This window comes from Protopterus annectens, chromosome 7.part0, assembly GCF_019279795.1.
Source record: "Protopterus annectens isolate FY-2018-M chromosome 7.part0, PAN1.0, whole genome shotgun sequence".
In the NCBI taxonomy this organism is placed as follows: domain Eukaryota; kingdom Metazoa; phylum Chordata; order Ceratodontiformes; family Protopteridae; genus Protopterus; species Protopterus annectens.
The window spans coordinates 784762172-784781561 of NC_056739.1; the positions used below are offsets into that span (position 1 = coordinate 784762172).

The 19390-nt window shown below is 44.7% G+C and overlaps 1 protein-coding gene across 1 annotated transcript in view; it reads left to right on the top strand.

The window, feature by feature from the left end:
* Nucleotides 1-19390, top strand: part of GIGYF1 (GRB10 interacting GYF protein 1) — a gene marked incomplete in the record, with an annotated part of 2892461 nt that overhangs the window by 2339878 nt on the left and 533193 nt on the right. Inside the window, 1 exon segment of the mRNA XM_044077309.1 lies at nt 13832-13995. Within this exon segment, the coding sequence (XP_043933244.1) occupies nt 13832-13995 (164 nt within the window).

Consider the following 19390-nt stretch of genomic DNA (forward strand, 5'->3'; position numbering starts at 1 on the left):
CCACCCATCTTTTCTCATCCTTAATAAGGCAGTACCTCAGAGGGGCCAAAAACATTAGGCCTCCAAGGAGAGCACCAATTCCGGCCTGGGACCTCAATTATGTTTTGGAAAAACTGACACTGCCTCCTTTCGAGCCAGCCTCAACAGCGGATATAAAATTCTTATCCTGGAAAACAGTTCTGCTCCTAGCAATAACCTCTGCAAGACAAGTCTCTGAGTTACAAGCCCGCATGGCTGTGGGACCTTTTATCATTTTACATACAGACAGGGTTTCTCTGAGGACAAACCCAACATTTATGCCTAAGGTGGTGTCCAATGTGGCCCTCAACCAAACCATTCACTTGCCTACCTTTTATCTAAATCCACAGAACAAGGGTGAGAAAATTCTGCATTCTTTGGACATACACAGGCAGTTAGGCTTCTACTTGGACAGAACTAAAGCTTTCAGAAAGACTGAGCAACTTTTAGTGTCATATGCTGCAGGATCACAAGGAAAGGCTATCTCAAAACAGATTATTTCTAAATGGATAGGCCATTGCATCCGTTTCTGCTATTTTCAGCATGGCAAATCAGTGCCTAAGGGCATTAGGCCTCATTCTACCAGAGCAGCAGCCACTTCAGCAGCCTTCCTCAGAGGAGTACCAACCAAAGATATCTTAGAGACTGCAACTTGGAGTTCAGTGCACACTTTCACAAAGCACTACCACTTACCTCTTTACTCTAAATCCAGAGCTGGCTTTGCCACTGCAGTTCTGCAGGGCCTCATAGCCTCTCCTAATCCTATTTAGCCCAGCCACCCATCCTCAGCTTTGGGATTCAACCCAAGAGTAATGACTGCAACAGTGAAACACGATGAACATAGTACAGTTGTGTACCTACCATAAATGTAGATGTTTGAGTGTATTCACTGTTGCAGTCCAGGTTACCCACCCATCATCCCCCTTTTCTTTGCTGGGACTTATCTGTACTTCACTATCCTATACAACCTATGTGGTGTATTTGCTTGTAGATGAAGGAAATGTTATTTTTGTGCATGCATATTTATTGGCATATTTTTTCAGCCTACCAATTTGGGGGCTCCTGACATCTGGGCCAAGAAAAACTGAAGAAAATGGCATCGGCTGCATCTTTTTATACCCCTGGCGCACTGACGTCAGGGAAGAGGCGACAGCAACCGACGCCGGACCTAGACTTTGGAATTCTGGCCGACTGAGGGTAGCCTGCCAGCAGGATAACCCAAGAGTAATGACTGCAACAGTGAATACACTCGAGCATCTACATTTATGGTACACAACTTTCCTTTTCATCTTTGGCAGCCTATCCTGTTGGGCTATCTACTTTGCCTGCTTAGCTTCACTTTCTGAGGATTGTGCGTGCAGACGTCACACATAGGGTCCCTGGTTTATGGCCCTACGTGTGTCGTCCCACACAGCTGCAACAGCCAAGCTGAAACTTTTGTTTAGGAGCCGACGTACGAGTCGCCCGAAGGCAGTAAATCCCACACCGAGTACTGCAATATGGAAGAGAAGATCATCTATGATTATGGTAAGATTTTACACAACTATTCTTTCTCTGCACTTCCCTTTGGCTTATCCATTGCTCCAATAGTTTTTCACAAAATGCCTGGCTCCATCCATTGCCTATTTCAGACAGACATATTCAAATTTACCCCTACTTGGATGATTGAGTGATTCAGGCAGGCAGACAGGAAAAGCTGTTGCAGCACCTGACATTTGTAAAGGACCTTCTTATCTCCCTGGGGTACATTATCAACGAAAAGAAATCCAAACTTGTCCCCAGTCAAAAAATTGTATTCCTGGGAGCAAGCTTGGACACAGCATCCCAGATGGCATTCCTTAATCTAGAAAAACAAACCTGACAGGCTGCCTCTCTCAAATGGCCACTAGAACCCAGTTATCCATAAGGAAAATCCTTCAAACTCTAGGGTCCATGGCCTCCTGCATTCTACTAATTCCATATGCCAGACTGCATATGAGGAAACTTCAATGGTACTTAGGCTTTGGTGCCAACATTCTCAGGACCTGGAAACTATCATACTTATGGTACCTTGTCTAAGGAAAGAGTTCCTTTGGTGGGCAGCAGCATGCAACCACAGCAAGGGGCTTCCCTTTACACAACCCTATGCCACCCGGACCCTAACCACAGATGCATCAGAATTTGCCTGGGGTGCACATCTGGACGGCATTTGCATTCAGGGCCAATGGGGCCCAAATCAAATTCATCTGCACATCAACCAAAAGGAGATGCTAGCTTTTCAGCACACTCTGACAGCTTTCAGATCCCTACTCTCTCCACGGCCCCTACTAATCAAAACCGATAAGACCACAGTGATGTGGTACATCAACAAGCAGGGGGAAACCCACTCTTACCCACTCTGCAGGCTAGCCATGACCCTCTGGAACACGGCTTCAGCCATGCATATTCACCTGCAAGCTCAATTCCTGCCAGGCAAACAAAACTCTCTGGCAGACAACATAAGCAGAAATCTCCTAGACCCACATGAGTGGTAATTAAACCACAACACCTTCAGCCTTGTGACCCAGGAATGGGGCACCTCGAAGATGGACCTATTTGCTTTGCCCCTACAACCCACCAGCTCAGCAAATTCTGCGCCAGGAAACCTCACAGCAAGGCCTGGAAAGTGGATGTCCTATCCTTCCAGTGGGCAAACCTTTCAATCTATGCTTTTCCCCCTCTACCTCTTCTTACAATAGTATTACTGAAGATAAGGGAGAAAACACCAAGGGCAATCTTGATTGCCCCAGACTGGCCACACTAACACTGGTACCCACTACTGCGCAGTCCGTCACCATTGCCTCCATGGCACCTCCCACAGATTCCAGCTCTCCTGACTCAGCAGGAGGGACAGTTCTTGCATCCGCAATTGCAGACCCTGAACATACCTCCCAACCATACCGAATTTCTTGGTTTTTACCGAATTTTGGGGTCCAGATGAAGGGGTGTCACGATTCCCAAGTGGCACCCCTTCATTTCCGATTTTTCCTTTTGTTTTTCAAATTTTTGTACTGTCAGCGATGACGTCATCACGTGCGGGATGATGTCAGCGCCGCCAGGGCTACCAGCCAGTCGGAATTGAGCTGAAGGAGTAATTTCCGGCTGGCCGCAAATGCAAGCGGGAACAGGAACAGCTCAGCTTTGAGCATTATGGTTTATATGCGAGTGAGAAAGCCATGAACAGAATATGCTTATGCAAGCACAAGCAGGAACAAGGGACAGCTCAGCGTTATGAATTAGTTCTGGTCTGCGAGAGGGAAGAATGAAGAACTTATTTATGCGGGCAGGGGAACGACTGGCTAGCTTCTTTAAGTAAGGTAATTAAATTGCTGTGTGTGTGTGTGTCTGTTTGGTTTATTTCCAGTATGCAAGTCAATTTAAATTGTCAACATCTCCTATGAAAATAAGCCCTGACATAGTCATTAAAAGTGTGGGGATTCATAGTAAAATAATAAAAACTTGGATTCCTAACAGACTACAAGTCATCTGTTATGGAAAACAATGCAGGGCTATGATTTGTAGTAGCTTTACAAGTGAATAAACATTTCATAAAAAATTAAAATGAAATTAAATACTTACACTTGCTTAGCTGACCTATGATACTCGAGACATGCGATCTAAACTGGGTCTCAGAATATAACCATCTTTTTCTTTTTAGAAAGGAACTCTGATGTGTTATATAAGATGATTTTCATTTTACATACGAGTGTCCTGTGAATTACAGTGAAAATGAATTCAGCCTTTTCACACATTTCCACTGTAGGATGCGTATTTAATAATGAAGCTAATTAATGTGGCAGCATGCTGTAAAAATGTGATAAGAGGATCTAATGTGCTGCAAGAATGAAAAGGCATCCTCCATGCTATACCACTAAAACCTGTACTTTGTGTTATTGGCATCAGAACTGCTTTTAACTGGGAAAAAAATATTGCCCTCTTGCAGAGAATTGGTACATGTAGCTCCAGATGAAGTTTCTAGTTTTAGATTTATTTAATATTATGGTGTCATTATTTAAATGTAATACAATGCATATGTCCATACACATAATTGTGTAGTCTTAATTTGAGTATTACATATTCTGCAGTAAATTCATTGAAGATCTATATGCCAGCATGGAAAATGAACCCATACCTTTTCAAAATGCTGAGCATTTATGAAACAAAATAAATAAAAAAAATGCTACAGAGAAACTAGTGCTTCGGTATCATTTCTACCTGTTCATTTTCCTTCATTGTGCTCTAATCATCAGCTTTGTGAAAATCTCAGGAACTTCAAAAACTGTTGCCTTTTCAAAAATTATTACTACATTGTTGTTATTTTCTATAGACTCATTTATTTCATTGTAGCTGAGAAGAATGTCTCAAGCAGAATGTGATTTCTTCTCTTTTAGGACAGATAGGTGGACAGGCTGCAGCTATATTTGTAGTATGTCATTGTTGAGATAAGTTGAGGTAGAAAACACCCAGTATACTATTTATTTTTCTAAGCAGGTTTTATTCAAGCCATGACATCACTTACTAAGCTGATACATGGACTGACAACTGAATTTGTATTCCCCAGGTTTTTTGTGCTAAGAGTTGAGAGCTATAGTGAGAACTAAATTTGTATTCCCCCATTATTGGCTTTGTTTGTTGAGTTTTTTGTGCTAAGAGGTTGACAGCTGTGGCGAGAAGAGAAATTAATTCACTAAATAATAGCCAATAAGTTTGAGTAATTCCCATTTTTCAAGAAGCTGCTGATTTAGCATAGTGGTATGTTGTTTTGACTTTAGTGCATAGGGTCTGGGTTCAACACTTGCCAGTGAAATGCATGGTGGTAACACAACTTTTTATTCAAGCAACTTTACAAAATTATACAAGCAATGTTTAAAATGTGTCCCTGGTAAGTCTCTAGCCACCACTACTTGTGAGCTTTGCCCAGGTTTTTTGTGCTAAGAGTTGAGAGCTATGGTGAGAAGTGAGAACTGAATTTGTATTCCCCCATTATTGGCTTTGTCCAGGTTTTTTTGTGCTAAGAGGTTGAGAGCTATGGTGAGAAGTGAGAAATGAAGTCACTAAATGATAGCCATTAAGTTTCAGTCTTCCTATTTTTCAGGAAGCTGCTGATTTGGTATAGTGGTATGTTCTGACTGTAGTGCGTAGTGTCCTGGGTTCAGATTTGCTAGTGAAATACAGCGTGGTGACAGCATTTTATTCTAGCAACTTTACAAAATTATACAAGCAATTTTAAAATGTGCCCTTGGTTTTTGACCTTTTGTCCCGTCCCCCACAAAAAATGAAGTTGAAAATAAGTGCGAGCCGCTGTGCAAGATGCCTATGGCTTACACTACTGTCATTCTGTTTATAGTGTGGGTGTGGACGTAGACTTTTATGATGGAAATGTTCTGAATTGGGCAGTTGTCATTATTGCTTCATGTGTTTTGTTTCATTGCTTACAGTACAGCCTGCTGGAAAAATGTTCAAACAATAAATTTAAAATGCACTCTAACAAGTGTGTTGTATTATGCAAGGAATATAATTTAATAAAATCAGGAAGGTGTATCAAAGAAAAGAACACGTTTCTTGTTTTGTGTGCAAGGGGCCAATGATTTGAAAACATCCCAAAGGTAATCTTTATCCACCACTGGCCAGCCAGATGCATTTCTTTGGATGTGGTGTGGGATTCAGTGCTGTTTCAATTAATGTGAATTTCAAGGGCAGAGAAGTTTTAATGCCAAGCCTATTTTCATTGCGAGACAGTATTGTTTTGTTTAGCAGATGTCTGTTAGTGATTCTGCATTGTTGTGCTGCAAAATGTAAAAATAAAATCCAAATAATCATTGTAGAAGTAAAGCAGTATGCACACATTAGTGTTTATGATAAATGGGGTGAAATAGCCAGGTAATGGGACATTGGGATGGCTGCAGGGTGACTCTGGTGCCATATTTTGGTTGTCTGTTCTTCAGTTTGCGTTTGAAAGTTGGTATCCCACAATTCCATTGGAGTGGGTGGGGTTACATAATTATGTATGCAAATTATATGTTAATCAGCGTACAGATTTGTACCTATTTTTCATGGGCCTTGTTCAGATTTTTGACGATTCCAGTTTGAGAGGTATGACCCTGAACCTTGCAGCCTAGCTTATTCCTTGACTTCTCTTCCAGTTTCCAGCCTAAGCAAGCAGGTACTGGATGTCATACGTGAAGCCAGACGACCCAGTGCTAGAAAATCTTATACTGACAAATGGAAAAGGCATTGTTCCTGGATCCAGACTAAAGGAGTGGACTCAGCACAGCCCTCCTTACCTGTCATCCTGGATTACCTAGCAGACCTACTCCACAGGGGCCTGTCCTTCTCTTCCATTAAGATCCATGCCTCTGCCATCTCTTCTCATTACAGCACTGAGCCACCTCTGTCCTCGCACCCTCTCATCAAGCAGTTCTTGAGATGGGCTAACAACTTAAGGTCACCAAGAAGAGCCCCTATCCCTGCTTGGGACCTTAACTTTGAGTTGGAAAAGCTCACACTGTGCCCCCCTTTGAGCCTGCTGCGTCAGCAGAGTTAAAGCTCCTTTGTTGGAAAACAGCCTTGCTTCTGGCCATCACTTCAGCCAGAAGAGTGTCGGAGCTACAAGCACTTAACCCTTCATTATTTTTCATGCTGAAAGATCCTCCCTCAGGACTAACCCAACTTTCATGCCGAAAGTGGTGTCCAGTGTGGCTCTCAACTAGTCTATCCATTTGCCCACCTTTTTCCCTAATCCTCAAAATAAGGGGGAAAGGATCCTGCACTCTTTAGATGTGCACAGACCGCTCAGATTCTACCTTGATAGGACTAAGCCCTTTAGGAAATCTGACACTAGTCATCTTTGCACCAGGGGCAGAGGGCAAGGCCATTTCAAAGCAAACCATCTCCAAATGGATAAAGCACTGTATCCATTTCTGTTACAAACACCATGGGAAACCATCCATTCAGGGGGTCAGAACACATTCTACTAGGGCAAATTCAACCTCTACAGCCTTTCTCAGAGGAGTCCCTACCAGAGACATTCTGGAAGCTGCAACTTGGAGTTCTGTTCATACCTTCACCGAGCATTACCACCTGCCTGTCTTTTTTCCAAATCCAGGGTGGGCTTTGCAACCGCAGTCCTGCAAGGCATACTAGCCAGCCCCAACTCTTCTTGACTGCCTCCACTCATTCTTAAGCTTTGGGAATCAACCCGTGTGTGATGACTGCAACAGTGAAACACGAAGAACATAGTACAGTTGTGTACACTTACCATAAATGTAGATGTTCGGGTGTATTCACTGCTGCAGTCCTGGTTTCCCACCCTCCAGCCCCCTTGTCTCTCTCTCTTTCTTTCTCTTCCTCACTCAGGGTTATTGGTATTTACTTTTTGCTGGTGGGGTTTTTCTACCATAAGTTAGCTCCCTATTTGGGGGCTCCTGACATTTGGGCCAAGAAAAACTGATGTAAAGACATCAGCTGTCTGTTTTTATACCACTGACGACCTGATATCAGTCCTTAAGCGACAGCAACTGATGCAGAAATACTAAGCCTCTGGATTTTTGGGCCGACTGAGTGCTACCCCTGGCAGGATAACCCAAGTGTGATGACTGCAGCAGTGAATACACTCAAAACATCTACATTTATGGTAAGTGTACACAACTGTGCTTTTTTCTATTGTTGGCAATAGGTATTGATGTAGAAAACAGGCTAGATTATGTAAAAAGAATATCCACAGGCGAAACTGTGGGACGCCCTGGTGGGTTGTATATATTTTTATGAATCTTGGGGAGACAAAAAAATTGAGCCATTGAAGTATTTTTAATCTTAAACATGTTTTGTGCATCTTCCTAAGAAAACTAATGTAGCCTGAATCCTTTGTTCTTTAAATCTATATATTCTTCCTCTGCTTTTCTATATTCATCCATGCCTACCTTTTCATAAACCTGTTTGTTATTCAGATGTGTATAGGACATCGTTAAGTACTGAGTGTAATGTCAAATGACTAATTTCACCTTCTTTGTCAGCTGGCTTGAATATTAATTGCATCTTAACCTTGGTAGGGAAATCTCATGTGTACAGGTGCATAGGACTGACAAGTTCCGATTTTATTAGCTTATTTTTGAAGCTTGTTTTGTAGCTGTGTTGATACAGTTAGTAGCATATTAACTTTTGTTTAACTGTTTCAAGTCTAGTGTCTGCAGGATGCCATGACACAGATGTTCTTCATCTCACATTGCTGCAGTCCTTACTTATGGGTAGTCCGCTGTCCTCGGTCGGCCCGAATACCAAAGTATTAGGCTGACGTCGGTCATGGGCGCCTAGATCTGACATCAGAGCGTCAGGGTATAAAGGCGCATGATCGACGTCATATCCTCAGTCTTTTTTGCCGCATGGTCCGATGCAGAAGCAGCGTTGCAAGTGCCGTTCGGCATTCTGAAATTTTTCGTTTTCGGAGTTTCAGACCGATACCAAGTTGGGCTAAGTACCCCGTTGGGAATATTTTTGTTTTTCTTGCCTCAGTTACTTACCAGATGTCAGAAAAAGTGAATAATTGTATTTCTTGTGGGAAACAGATACCGCATAGGGATTACCACTCGCTTTGTATTCCTTGTTTAGGACCGGAGCACGACGTAGTCGGGTGTCGGTTTTGTGCTAGGTTTAATAAGCACTATAAACGGAGGTTAGATTGCGCTAGGTTAGTCTTTGGCAAGAGGTGTAATTATAATATGCCGTCGGATGTTCCGACGCCTGCTTCTACTAAGAAGCGCAAAGACAAATCTTTAAAGCATAGGCAGGATGATTTGTCCGTTTCGGACGCTGGACCTTTAGAAGCTACAGCTGAACAGGTGGATCCGGCTGAAGTTTCTGTTGAGTCCCAGGGGGAAACTTTGATTTTACAAGATGTGGCCTCTCAGTAGGCAGGTCAGGCTGAAGGGGCCTCTCAGGTTACTATTCTCCCTTCTATGCCTAAGGTGGTTAGGCCTTCTGCTACTGTTTCTAAGGCTCCTTCTAAGGGCAGGTCTGTTTTGCCTTCCTCTGGTGTCAGTTCTGGTTCTTCAGGGTCTGTGCCTAAAAAGCACATGCTTAAAATGGCAGAGGATTTGATTACTTTAATTAGAGGTTCTATTCCCCCTCCTGATAAGAGGCCCAGGATGGAGCCAGAGTTGGAAAGTTTGGAGCAGGCCTCAGATGATTCAGAGTCTTCTGCTGAAGGCATTCAAGATTTCCCTCCTTATTCTGATTCTGATGCAGAGGATTCCACTCCTTCTGCTTCTCCTCCAGAGGATTTTTCATTTTCAGAAACTCTGCATTCCATGAGGGAGCATTTTAAGTGGGAGGAACAGGATTACTCTGATTCACGGAAGAGGCTTAGGGAGTTCTTGTTTTACCACAGACCGGATAGGTATTACAGGGTGCCTGAGGCTCATAAATATCTGTATAAGAGTCCTAGGGCGGACCCAGAAACTATTAGTCAGGGGCCTAAGGGTGTTAGAGCCTCTGTTGTTAAGAATCCGGTTCCTCTGGATAAGGAAGCTAGAGCTTTGGATAGATGGGGTAAGAAGGTGTATACCTCTTCTACTTTAGCAATGAGAGCTTTGAACTGCCAGTTTCATAGGTTGAAGTATCAGAATTTCCTCCTTTCTCAGCTAAGATCTAAAGTGGATGCTTTGGCAGAGGGCATAGTGTGTAAAGAATTGCAGGATTTAGTGCATGTTTCTGAACAGGTGGGTAAGCACTCTTTGCAATGTGGTTTTGATGCTTTACAGGCTTCTTCTAGGGTGGCTGCCACTAGTTCAGTTATTCGTAGGCACGCCTGGCTTAAGGATCAGAATTTGTCTGAGCATGTTAAGTCTAGAATTCTGGATGCCCTTTACAGTCTGAAGTTTTGTTTGGTCCTCCTGTGGAGTCAGTCTTAAAGAAAATGGAAGACAAGGCTAAGTCTATGCAGACTGTTAAAGATTTTTTGCAGGTACAACCTCCAAAGTTTAGTAGAAATTGGCCTACTAAGGGGTGGACGTACCCTACTTCTGATTCTCAGTCTAGGGGTAGATCTAGGCTTGGTAGGGGCAGAGCTCAGAGTACCTTCAGGCCGAGACAATGGAGTTCGCCTGCTCAATCTGCTGGTGAGGGCAGGGCCAGTCCTTTCGTAAACAGGCCCAATGACCTGCATTTTCAGCTGCCAGATTCTTCTTGCCGGGCAGCTCCTTTGGGAGGAAAGTTGGCTCTTTTCAAGCAAAATTGGCATTTAACCCAATGACCTGCATTTTCAGCTGCCAGATTCTTCTTGCCGGGCAGCTCCTTTGGGAGGAAAGTTGGCTCTTTTCAAGCAAAATTAGCATTTAGTCACCCAGGACAAATGGGTATTGGACATTATAAACCGAGGTTACAAGTTCTATTTCCACACCATGCCTCCTTTCAAAGGCATGCCAGACGTCCCTCCTCGGCAAAGGATAGAGGCTCACAGACAAATTTCTTTACTTCTTCAAATAGGAGCTATACAGCCAGTTCCTCTGTCAGAAGTGGGCCTAGGATTTTATTCTCGCCTGTTTCTAGTTCCAAAGAAAGGGAACACGTGGAGACCAATTTTGGATTTATCTATCCTCAACACTTACCTGGACATTCCAAAGTTCAAGATGCTGACTTTACAACAACTTTTACCTCTATTGGGAAAAGATCACTGGATGGTTACTCTGGATCTCAAAGAGGCTTACCTTCATGTTCCTATCAGGCCCAGTTGCAGGAGGTACCTGCGTTCTTTGCATTGCCCTTTGGCTTATCTACTGCGCCCAAAGTGTTCACAAAGGTTCTGGCTCCAGTGATAGCATTTTTCAGACTAAGAGGAATACAGATTTATCCTTATTTGGTCGACTGCCTGATTATTGCACAAGAAAAGGACGAACTTCTTCATCATCTACAGTATGTGATGGCAGTGTTAAGATGCCTAGGGTATTCTGTGAACGAAACAAAGTCCAGTCTAGTACCCTCTCAGGACATGTGCTTTCTGGGTGTGAGACTGAATAGAGCTTCCCAGATGGCCTTTTTGACCCCGGACAAACAAAGAAGCCTTTCTCTTTATTTCCAGCAAATGTCTCTACGGTCCAGGCTGACTGCAAGGACAGTCCTTCAAGCCTTGGGGTTCATGGCATCTTGTATTCTGGTGTTTCCCAATGCCAAATTGCATATGAGGAAGCTTCAATGGTATCTCACAAATGTGTGGACACAGCACTGCCAAGATCTAGACACTGTCATTCAGATAATACCTTGCATTCAGAAGGAGTTTTTGTGGTGGGCTCAGGAATGTCACCTAAACAAGGGACTCTCTGTGACCCGGCCAGAGGCGAGTCAGATTCTAACGACAGATGCCTCGGACAAGGCTTGGGGAGCACACCTCAATGGAAAATGGGTGCAAAACACGTGGCCTGTCAAACTCCAACATTTGCATATCAACTTGAAGGAAATGTTAGCAGTCCAGTTTGCATTGATGGCTTTCAAAGATTTACTTCACCCAGGGCAGGTGTTGATTCAAACAGACAACACTACTGTCATGTGGTACATCAACAAGCAGGGGGAACCCATTCTTACCCTCTTTGCAGGCAAGCGATGATTCTGTGGGAAACTGCTCTCAATCTACACCTCAATCTCCAGGCAAGGTTTCTACCAGGAGCACAGAACTCCTTAGCAGATGTATTGAGCAGACAAATAGTGGATCCTCACGAGTGGAAATTGGATCCTCATGTATTTCAACAGTTGACAGTGTTATGGGGAACTCCAGACATAGATCTGTTCGCTTCTCCACTAAATTACCAGTTGCCAAAGTTTTGCACAAAAATGTTTCATCACACAGCTTGGAAGGTGGACGCTCTATCATTCAGTTGGAACAATCTGCATGTATATGCCTTTCCACCTCTGCCTCTTCTTCCCAAGGTACTTTTGAAGGCCAGACAAGACAAGCCAACCATGATTTTGATAGCACCGGATTGGCCTCGACAACACTGGTACCCACTACTGAGGAGTTTAGTACGAGAACCTCCATGGCCTCTGCCTTTGATTCCGCACCTTTTGTCACAAGAGGACAGTCACTTCCTCAATGTCAAGATTCAGTCTCTGCATCTAACAGCCTGGCATATTCTGTTTTAGACTCTGGAAGGTCTCAGCTTCCACAACAAGTTTTGAATGTTATTTTGGAGGCCAGGAGGCCTAGTACCAGGAAAGTTTACGGATAAATGGAGGAGATTTTTTTATTTGGAGCAAAGGAAAGGACCTTGATGTCTCCAAACCTGATTTAAGTGTTGCTCTTCAATATCTTACTGAGCTATTGGACAAGTGTTTGTCTTTCTCCTCAATAAAGGTTCATGCTGCAGCCATTTCTGCTCACTATGATTGTGACCCTCCTTTATTCTCTCATCCTTGGTTTAAGCAATTTCTTAGAGGGCAAAGAATATAAGACCCCACGTAGAGCTCCTACTCCTGCTTGGGATCTCAATTTTGTGTTGGAAAAACTTACTCTACAACCTTTTGAGCCTGCAGCTACTGCCGAGTTAAAGTATTTGTCATGGAAAACTGCTTTTTGTTGGCCATTACCTCTGCAAGAAGGGTTTCTGAATTACAGGCCCTCATGGCAGTGGAGCCTTTCCTGATTTTTCATAAGGATAGGGTATCTTTACGTACTAATCCTTCCTTTATGCCTAAAGTGGTTTCTAGTGTGGCCTTAAATCAAACTATTCATTTGCCTACTTTTTATGCAAACCCCCAAAATAAAGGGGAGAAACTTTTGCATACTTTGGATATTCACAGTCAGTTGCGTTTTTATTTGAGCAGAACCAAGGAGTTCAGACAGTCTCAGCAATTGTTTGTTTCTTTTGCTTTGGGTTCACAGGGTAAACCTGTTTCAAAACAAACTATTTCTAAATGGATTGGGTTTTGTATTTCTTTCTGTTATTCCCATCATGGTAAGGAGATTCCTGCTGGAATCAGGCCTCATTCCACTAGGGCTACTGCTACTTCTACGGCCTTTCTAAGGGGGGTAGCTACAAAAGACATTTTGGAGGCAGCTTCTTGGAGTTCAGTGCATACCTTTTCTAAACATTACCACCTTCCTCTTTATTCTAAGTCAAGGGCTGGATTTGCCACTGCAATTTTACAGGGCATTTTAGCGGCCCCTAATGCTTTATGATTTTTACCATCCTCCCTTTCCGTTGCTTTGGGATTCTACCCATAAGTAAGGATTGCAGCAATGTGAGATGAAGAACATAGTACAGTTTTGTACCTACCATAAATGTAGATGTTCAAGATCCACATTGCTGCAGTCCAATTTACCCTCCCTCCTTCCCCACTGTAGTTTGACTTGGTGCTATGCTTTAGGTGATGGTTGTTGTTGGGCATGTTTTTGGGAGGTATTCTGTTTTTGGCTGTGGCCTTTCTGGTTTGGCCTTCTGACATCTGGGGCAAGAAAAGACTGAGGATATGACGTCGATCATGCGCCTTTATACCCTGACGCTCTGATGTCAGATCTAGGCGCCCATGACCGACGTCAGCCTAATACTTTGGTATTCGGGCCGACCGAGGACAGCGGACTTACCCATAAGTAAGGACTGCAGCAATGTGGATCTTCGAACATCTACATTTATGGTAGGTACAAAACTGTACTTTTTGTGTTATTGATCAGATTTTTATTCTTGTGTAAGCAGCTTTTCATTCACATTGCGGCTGTTATCTTTGTGCAGATTTGATAGTTTACTGGAGAGCAAATGTGAGTGTGAAGTGTTTAAATTGTATTCTGAACTGTATACAATTTTTCTTTGCCTAGTCCCCACTTTCGTGTCATTTCTGAAGGATGTGGATTCCCCATATGATGTTCACGATTACATTCGTTCTTACCTTGGAGACACAAGGGAAGCCAAAGAATTTGCCAAGCAGTTCCTTGAGCGTCGTGCCAAACAGAAAGCCAACCAGCAAAGACAACAACAGCAGGTAGGAGGTGCTTTATATAAAAATTACATTGTAATTTTTAAAAGTATTCTAATTCAGTAGGCGACTGAAATTAGGGCAGTATTTGCCTTCCATGCTTCACTTGCAAAACTTCTCTGCACTGCTCTTCAGCAGAGATGTACCCTGTACTCCAATTTAGGTACACCTTCTTTGGCCAGAATGGAAACCGTAGGAATAGTGCCATTGTCTACCCCTCTTCATTTTTTGTGTACTTGAAGGGGCAGAGTTCCGTTGTTCATCTTTCTTTTGTGAAGGTGAGTGTGCTCATTCATAGGAAGAGTCATAATACATATGGGTGAAGTCCAGAGGTAGACATGTATTCCCCCATTTTTTTTTATTCTTACTATTCCTGAGAGAGTGCAGCTAGAATCTTATTTCATGCTATGGCCATTAGAAGTAGCCTGTGTACAAAGAGTAAACAGCAGATGTTATGTTGTCCCATCTCGCCTTCGTTCTTGCTGGTTGGGTTCAGAGCCGATCCTCTGCTCCGAATCGGGTGATTTACTATAGCTCGAGAGCTTTTACTGGCTCAAGGCTAACCGCTATCCCAAGATGCCTAGCACTAGGCTACCCAGATCTCGTTTGGCACTTGAAGTTTCGAGATTGCGACTACTGGCTCAGGCTAAGTACCTAGTGTTTTTTCACTTATATTGTTATCCTTTCCAGGGTATTGTGGTGTAATTAACATTGCTTGGGCTTATATTTTCCCCTGTTAGTCTCACTACCTTTTTTCTTCTTGTGGGTGTTTTTGGCCTTCATTTTCTTCCTCAGGCCTTGCCTTCCCCTTTGAGCCAGTTTAAATTAGAGGGTTATTCTTCTTTTTCCCCACCCTTTCTGGGATAGCTGTTTAAGTTAGAGGCTGTATAATTGGGGGAGTCGCCGTTTAAGTTAGAGGCTCTCCCCCTTTCTTCTTCTCTTTCCTTAAAAAAAATAAAAGAGAGAGAGAGATTTCCTATCCTGTTATTTGGGCTAGCCCGTTACAGCCTTTATAGTAGTTTTAGTTTTTGTCTGCTGTTAGCTGTTATAATCTTGTTTTCTCACTGTGGTATTTTTTTCTGTCAAATTATCCACTATGTCCAAAGAGTCAAAACCCTCTGGGTCAAAAAAAGTGACTCATGTTGCCAAAAAATGTCCCTTACGGATGGGCACACAAGTTGTGTATATTGTTTAGGGGCTGTTCACCTGCAGGACTCATGCTCTATCTGTCATGCTTTCAGTTCCAGAATCCCACAGGAGAGAAAGAATAAGCTAATTTTGCGTGGCCTTCTGACGAACCCTCAATATTCTTTATCTCAGGGTCCTCAGCCAGCTAAAGTGTCTGAAAAGTCCATTAAGCCATCGGTTCTGAGCTCGGAACAGACAAAATCCACTGTGAAACCTTCGGCTCTGTCGGTTCTTAGTGTTGGCTCCGACAAAGCTAAGTCTCTGGCGGCTCCATCAGAGTCCTCGGAGCCAGTCCGGACCCATAAAAGAACAAGGTCTCCTTCTTTGGAGCTGGTAAGCTCTGCTCCGCAATCTCCTTTGCTGCAATCTGGAGCGGGCAGTCATCAGTCCTCTTCGCACTCCTCTCGGTCCTCCAGGCTTTCGGATCATGACATGGAGAGATTGGTCAATAGGCTCCTCAAATCACAGGCACTTGCTAAATTACTATCAAGCTCAGCCCATAAGGAATTGGCTCCTTCGGCCCATCCAGCTTCTCCATCGGTTCTTCCTCTGACTCTCTTGAGCTCGGAGCCAGAGTGCGTGGAGGTTGTGGTGGTGGAACTGGCGGCTCCAGTTACTTCTCCTTTATCAGTTCCAACACCCACTGTGATCTCCTCAGTGTCTCAGTCCATCGTGGGGATCTGGGCGCCGAAGCTCTCTCGCTGGCTCCGAGGGGGAAAGTGGCATCGGACCCTTGTCCGACCTCGCTCTTCCTCTCGAGTTTCGGCTCAGGTGAGCTCTGCTCCCACATCAGGCTCGGAGCCGTCGCTGTTGGTTTGCAGGAGATCTTCGGGCTCTTCAGAGCCGGAGGCTCCTTCGACTCGGGACCATGGCACCTTCGAGGTGATGAGCATGCTGTCTCCTGAGAGTGCTCCACTAGCTCCCTCTCCCTCGGTGCCTGTGCCTGCCTTTGATCCTCCTCCTGCCTCCAGACATAGGAAACCTGTGCCCCAAGACGCCCCATTGGGTGACACACTTCTTCCAAAACCTCTCCCGAACATTCAGAGGACGTCCCTCAGAAGAAAAGATGTAAGAGGAAGCATCTGGATTCCCCTGAGTCCATCACTTCAGACACAGACTTGGATGAATCAGAAGGGTCCCCACGGTCCCCCTCTGAGGATATCTCCTTTTCGGACATCTTGGAAATCTTAGAGGGGTGGCTGGAAGTCCCTAGCCCCTTCTGAGGACGAGTCTGTCTACCTTAGCACATTTGGTTCCCGACCATCCACCTCTTGGGTGTCTCCGCCTTTTGACCCACTTTTGTCTGTAATGAGTCTAAAGGCATGGAGCGCTCCAGAGACCATGGAACCAATTTCGAGAAGGCTGAAGAAATTTATTACTGTTCCCGAGGATAGATCCTTCATTTCTAAAGGGGTCCCTGTTGATGCCATGGTGGTGGCAGCAGCCACTAAGAAGGAACTTGCGGAAACTTCATCTGTCCATCCGCCGAACAAGGAGTCACTTACGATGGACAGGTATGGGAAGCGTATGTTCTCTTCAGCGACCTTTATTCTCAGGTCGCGGAATTACTTGTCACACTTCACATGACTTGAGAGAGCTCCTCAAGGAGCTAGGAGATACCCTGCAAGATCCTACAGCTGAGGGAGTTGTGAACAGGGCGGCTTCCCAGCTTGCGACCTTGACTTCAGTGGTTAACTCCTTTATGAGGCTCATTTCTTGTGCGGCAGATGGAGTGAGTAGGGCAGCAGGTACCGGAGTAGCTTTGTGGAGACGCTCCTGGATGCACCTTTATCAGTTTGCGGAACATTTCAAGTCATCGTTTACCAAAACTTCCTTCGATGGCTCGTCTTTCTTTGGGCATCGGGTAAAAGAGACTCTCACCAGGTGTGGACAGGATGGCAAGACTGACTCTGCTGTAGGAGTCCGTTTTTACACTCCATCTAGACCCTATCCTAAAGGTCAGAAGAGTGAAAAAATGTGGTTTCGAAAATCCCAGGGAGCTTTGCCTGACACACGTGGAGATTTTTCCCCCAGGAGCAGAGGGGGAAACAACAACGGAAGACGCTGCCCTCGTGGCAGAGGGGGTCCGCAACAGCAGGGTGACAGATACTTTCTCTGCTAGGCCCTTCCAGCACTCCTGAAGGGAGGCCCAACTGTCCGCCTCTGGAGGCAGTCGGGGGCAGACTATCACTGTACCCAGCAGCCTGGCAAACTATCACGAGAGAAGCATGGTACTGTCAATAATATCCAGGGGATACAAAATTCCCTTTTCCCAGTTACCCCCCAAAAGAAAAACATTCTATCCCAGATATTCCACCCAGTCTTCAGGGTCAAGCAATCCTAGAGGTACAAAGATTGCTAGAAAATAGAGCCATCCAAGAAGTCCCTGCAGACCAAATTGAATCCGGAACTTACTCAAGGTTCTTTTTAGTTCCGAAAAGGACAGGGGACTGGAGACCCATTTTGGATCTCAGCAAGCTAAACAAATTGGTAAAAAAGACGAAGTTCCGGATGGTAACACTGCAGTCCATTCTTCCCTTCTTGGGTTAGGAGAGTTGGATGTGCTCCGTAGATCTCCAGGATGCTTACTACCACATAAAAATGGACAGGCAATCCAGGAGATTCCTATGCTTCCGGCTGGGAGCCAGTCACTATCAGTTCAGAGCCCTGCCCTTTGGTCTCAACACAGCCCCCAGGGTGTTCACCAAGTGTATGGCAGTGGTCACGGCTCACCTGAGGCATCTAGGATTCCAGGTGTTTCCATATCTAGACGACTGGCTCCTCACTGCTACCACCGAGCTTCAACTGAGCAAAGCACGGGACTACAGAATTCAAACTTGTTCCCAGCTAGGCATCACCATAAACAATGAAAAGTCTGCCTTGTTGCCTTGTGAGTCTGTTATCTTTATAGGGGCAGACTTGGATACTAGACGCATAATAGCAAAGCCACCTCAAGATAGGGTGTCAACCATTCGTTAGCAAGTTTCGTTTGTCATAAAGAAGACGAGAGTTCAGGCAAGAGAAGTATTACAAGTCTTGGGCTCAATGGCTGCAGCAATTACACTCATTTTTTTTGGCACGCTTCCACATGAGGATTCTGCAGTGGCTTCTTTTTACTCAGTGGTCTTTCCAGGATTTACCAATGTCACACATGATCTTGATCACTGAAACTTGCAAAAAGGACTTGGTATGGTGGCTCGTCTCCCCCCAGGTGACTCTGGGCAGACCCTTTCAAGACCCCCATCCAGTAGCCACAATGACCACGGACGCCTCCCAGATAGGGTGGGGGGGCATTATCTGGGACAGACTCTCCAAGGAATATGGCAACCTCACGAGTACCATTTGCACATAAATGTTCTGGCGATGAGAGCGGTGCTTCTAGTGTTGCAAGCACTTCAAGACTCTCTAACTACCGGAACCATTGTAATTCAGACAATCTGTCAGTGGTATGTTACATCAATAAACAGCGCGGGACCAGATCTTACCCCTTGTGTCGGGAGGTGCTTCGAGAATGGCAATCGGCGTTGTCTTCTCAACATTTTCTGATTGCGATGTACATTCCCGGGAAATCCAGCGTGATAGCGGACAGGCTCAGCAGGGCTATCCTTATGCCTCACAAGTGGTCCTTGAAGCAAGAAGTTGCTGACTTGACTTTTCGCAAATGGGGCCAGCCATGCTGCGATCCGTTTGCCACTCCCCTCAATAACAAATGCAGCAGCTACTTCGCCATAGTTCCCCCTCCAGGGCAGTCACCCGGGGATGCACTTGTTCACGATTGGCCTCCGGGGCTACTCTATGCTTTTCTACCTTTCCCTCTAATTCCAAAGCTACTTCAGAAAGCAAAGTTGCTGGGTTGCAAACTCATCCTCATTGCTCCTTACTGGCCTCGTCAGATATGGTTCCTGTTTCTTCACCTTCATCTTCAACTGGAGCCTTGGATACTGGACCGAGTTCCGGACCTCTTGATGCATCAGTCGGGTGGGCTTCATCCTTCCCTCCAAACTCTCAAGCTGACTGCTTGGTTTCTCCACTTCTAGTCTTAGCCAGACTCCCAAACATTTCCCCGGCTGTACAACACATCTTAGTGTCCTCTCTCAAGCCCACTGCCAGGAGGATTTACACTAGCAAATGGAAGAGGTTCTCTTATTGGCCGAAGAGTAATGACATTGATCCCTTATCTGCTCCTGTTTACAAGAGTCTTGATTTTCTGGCA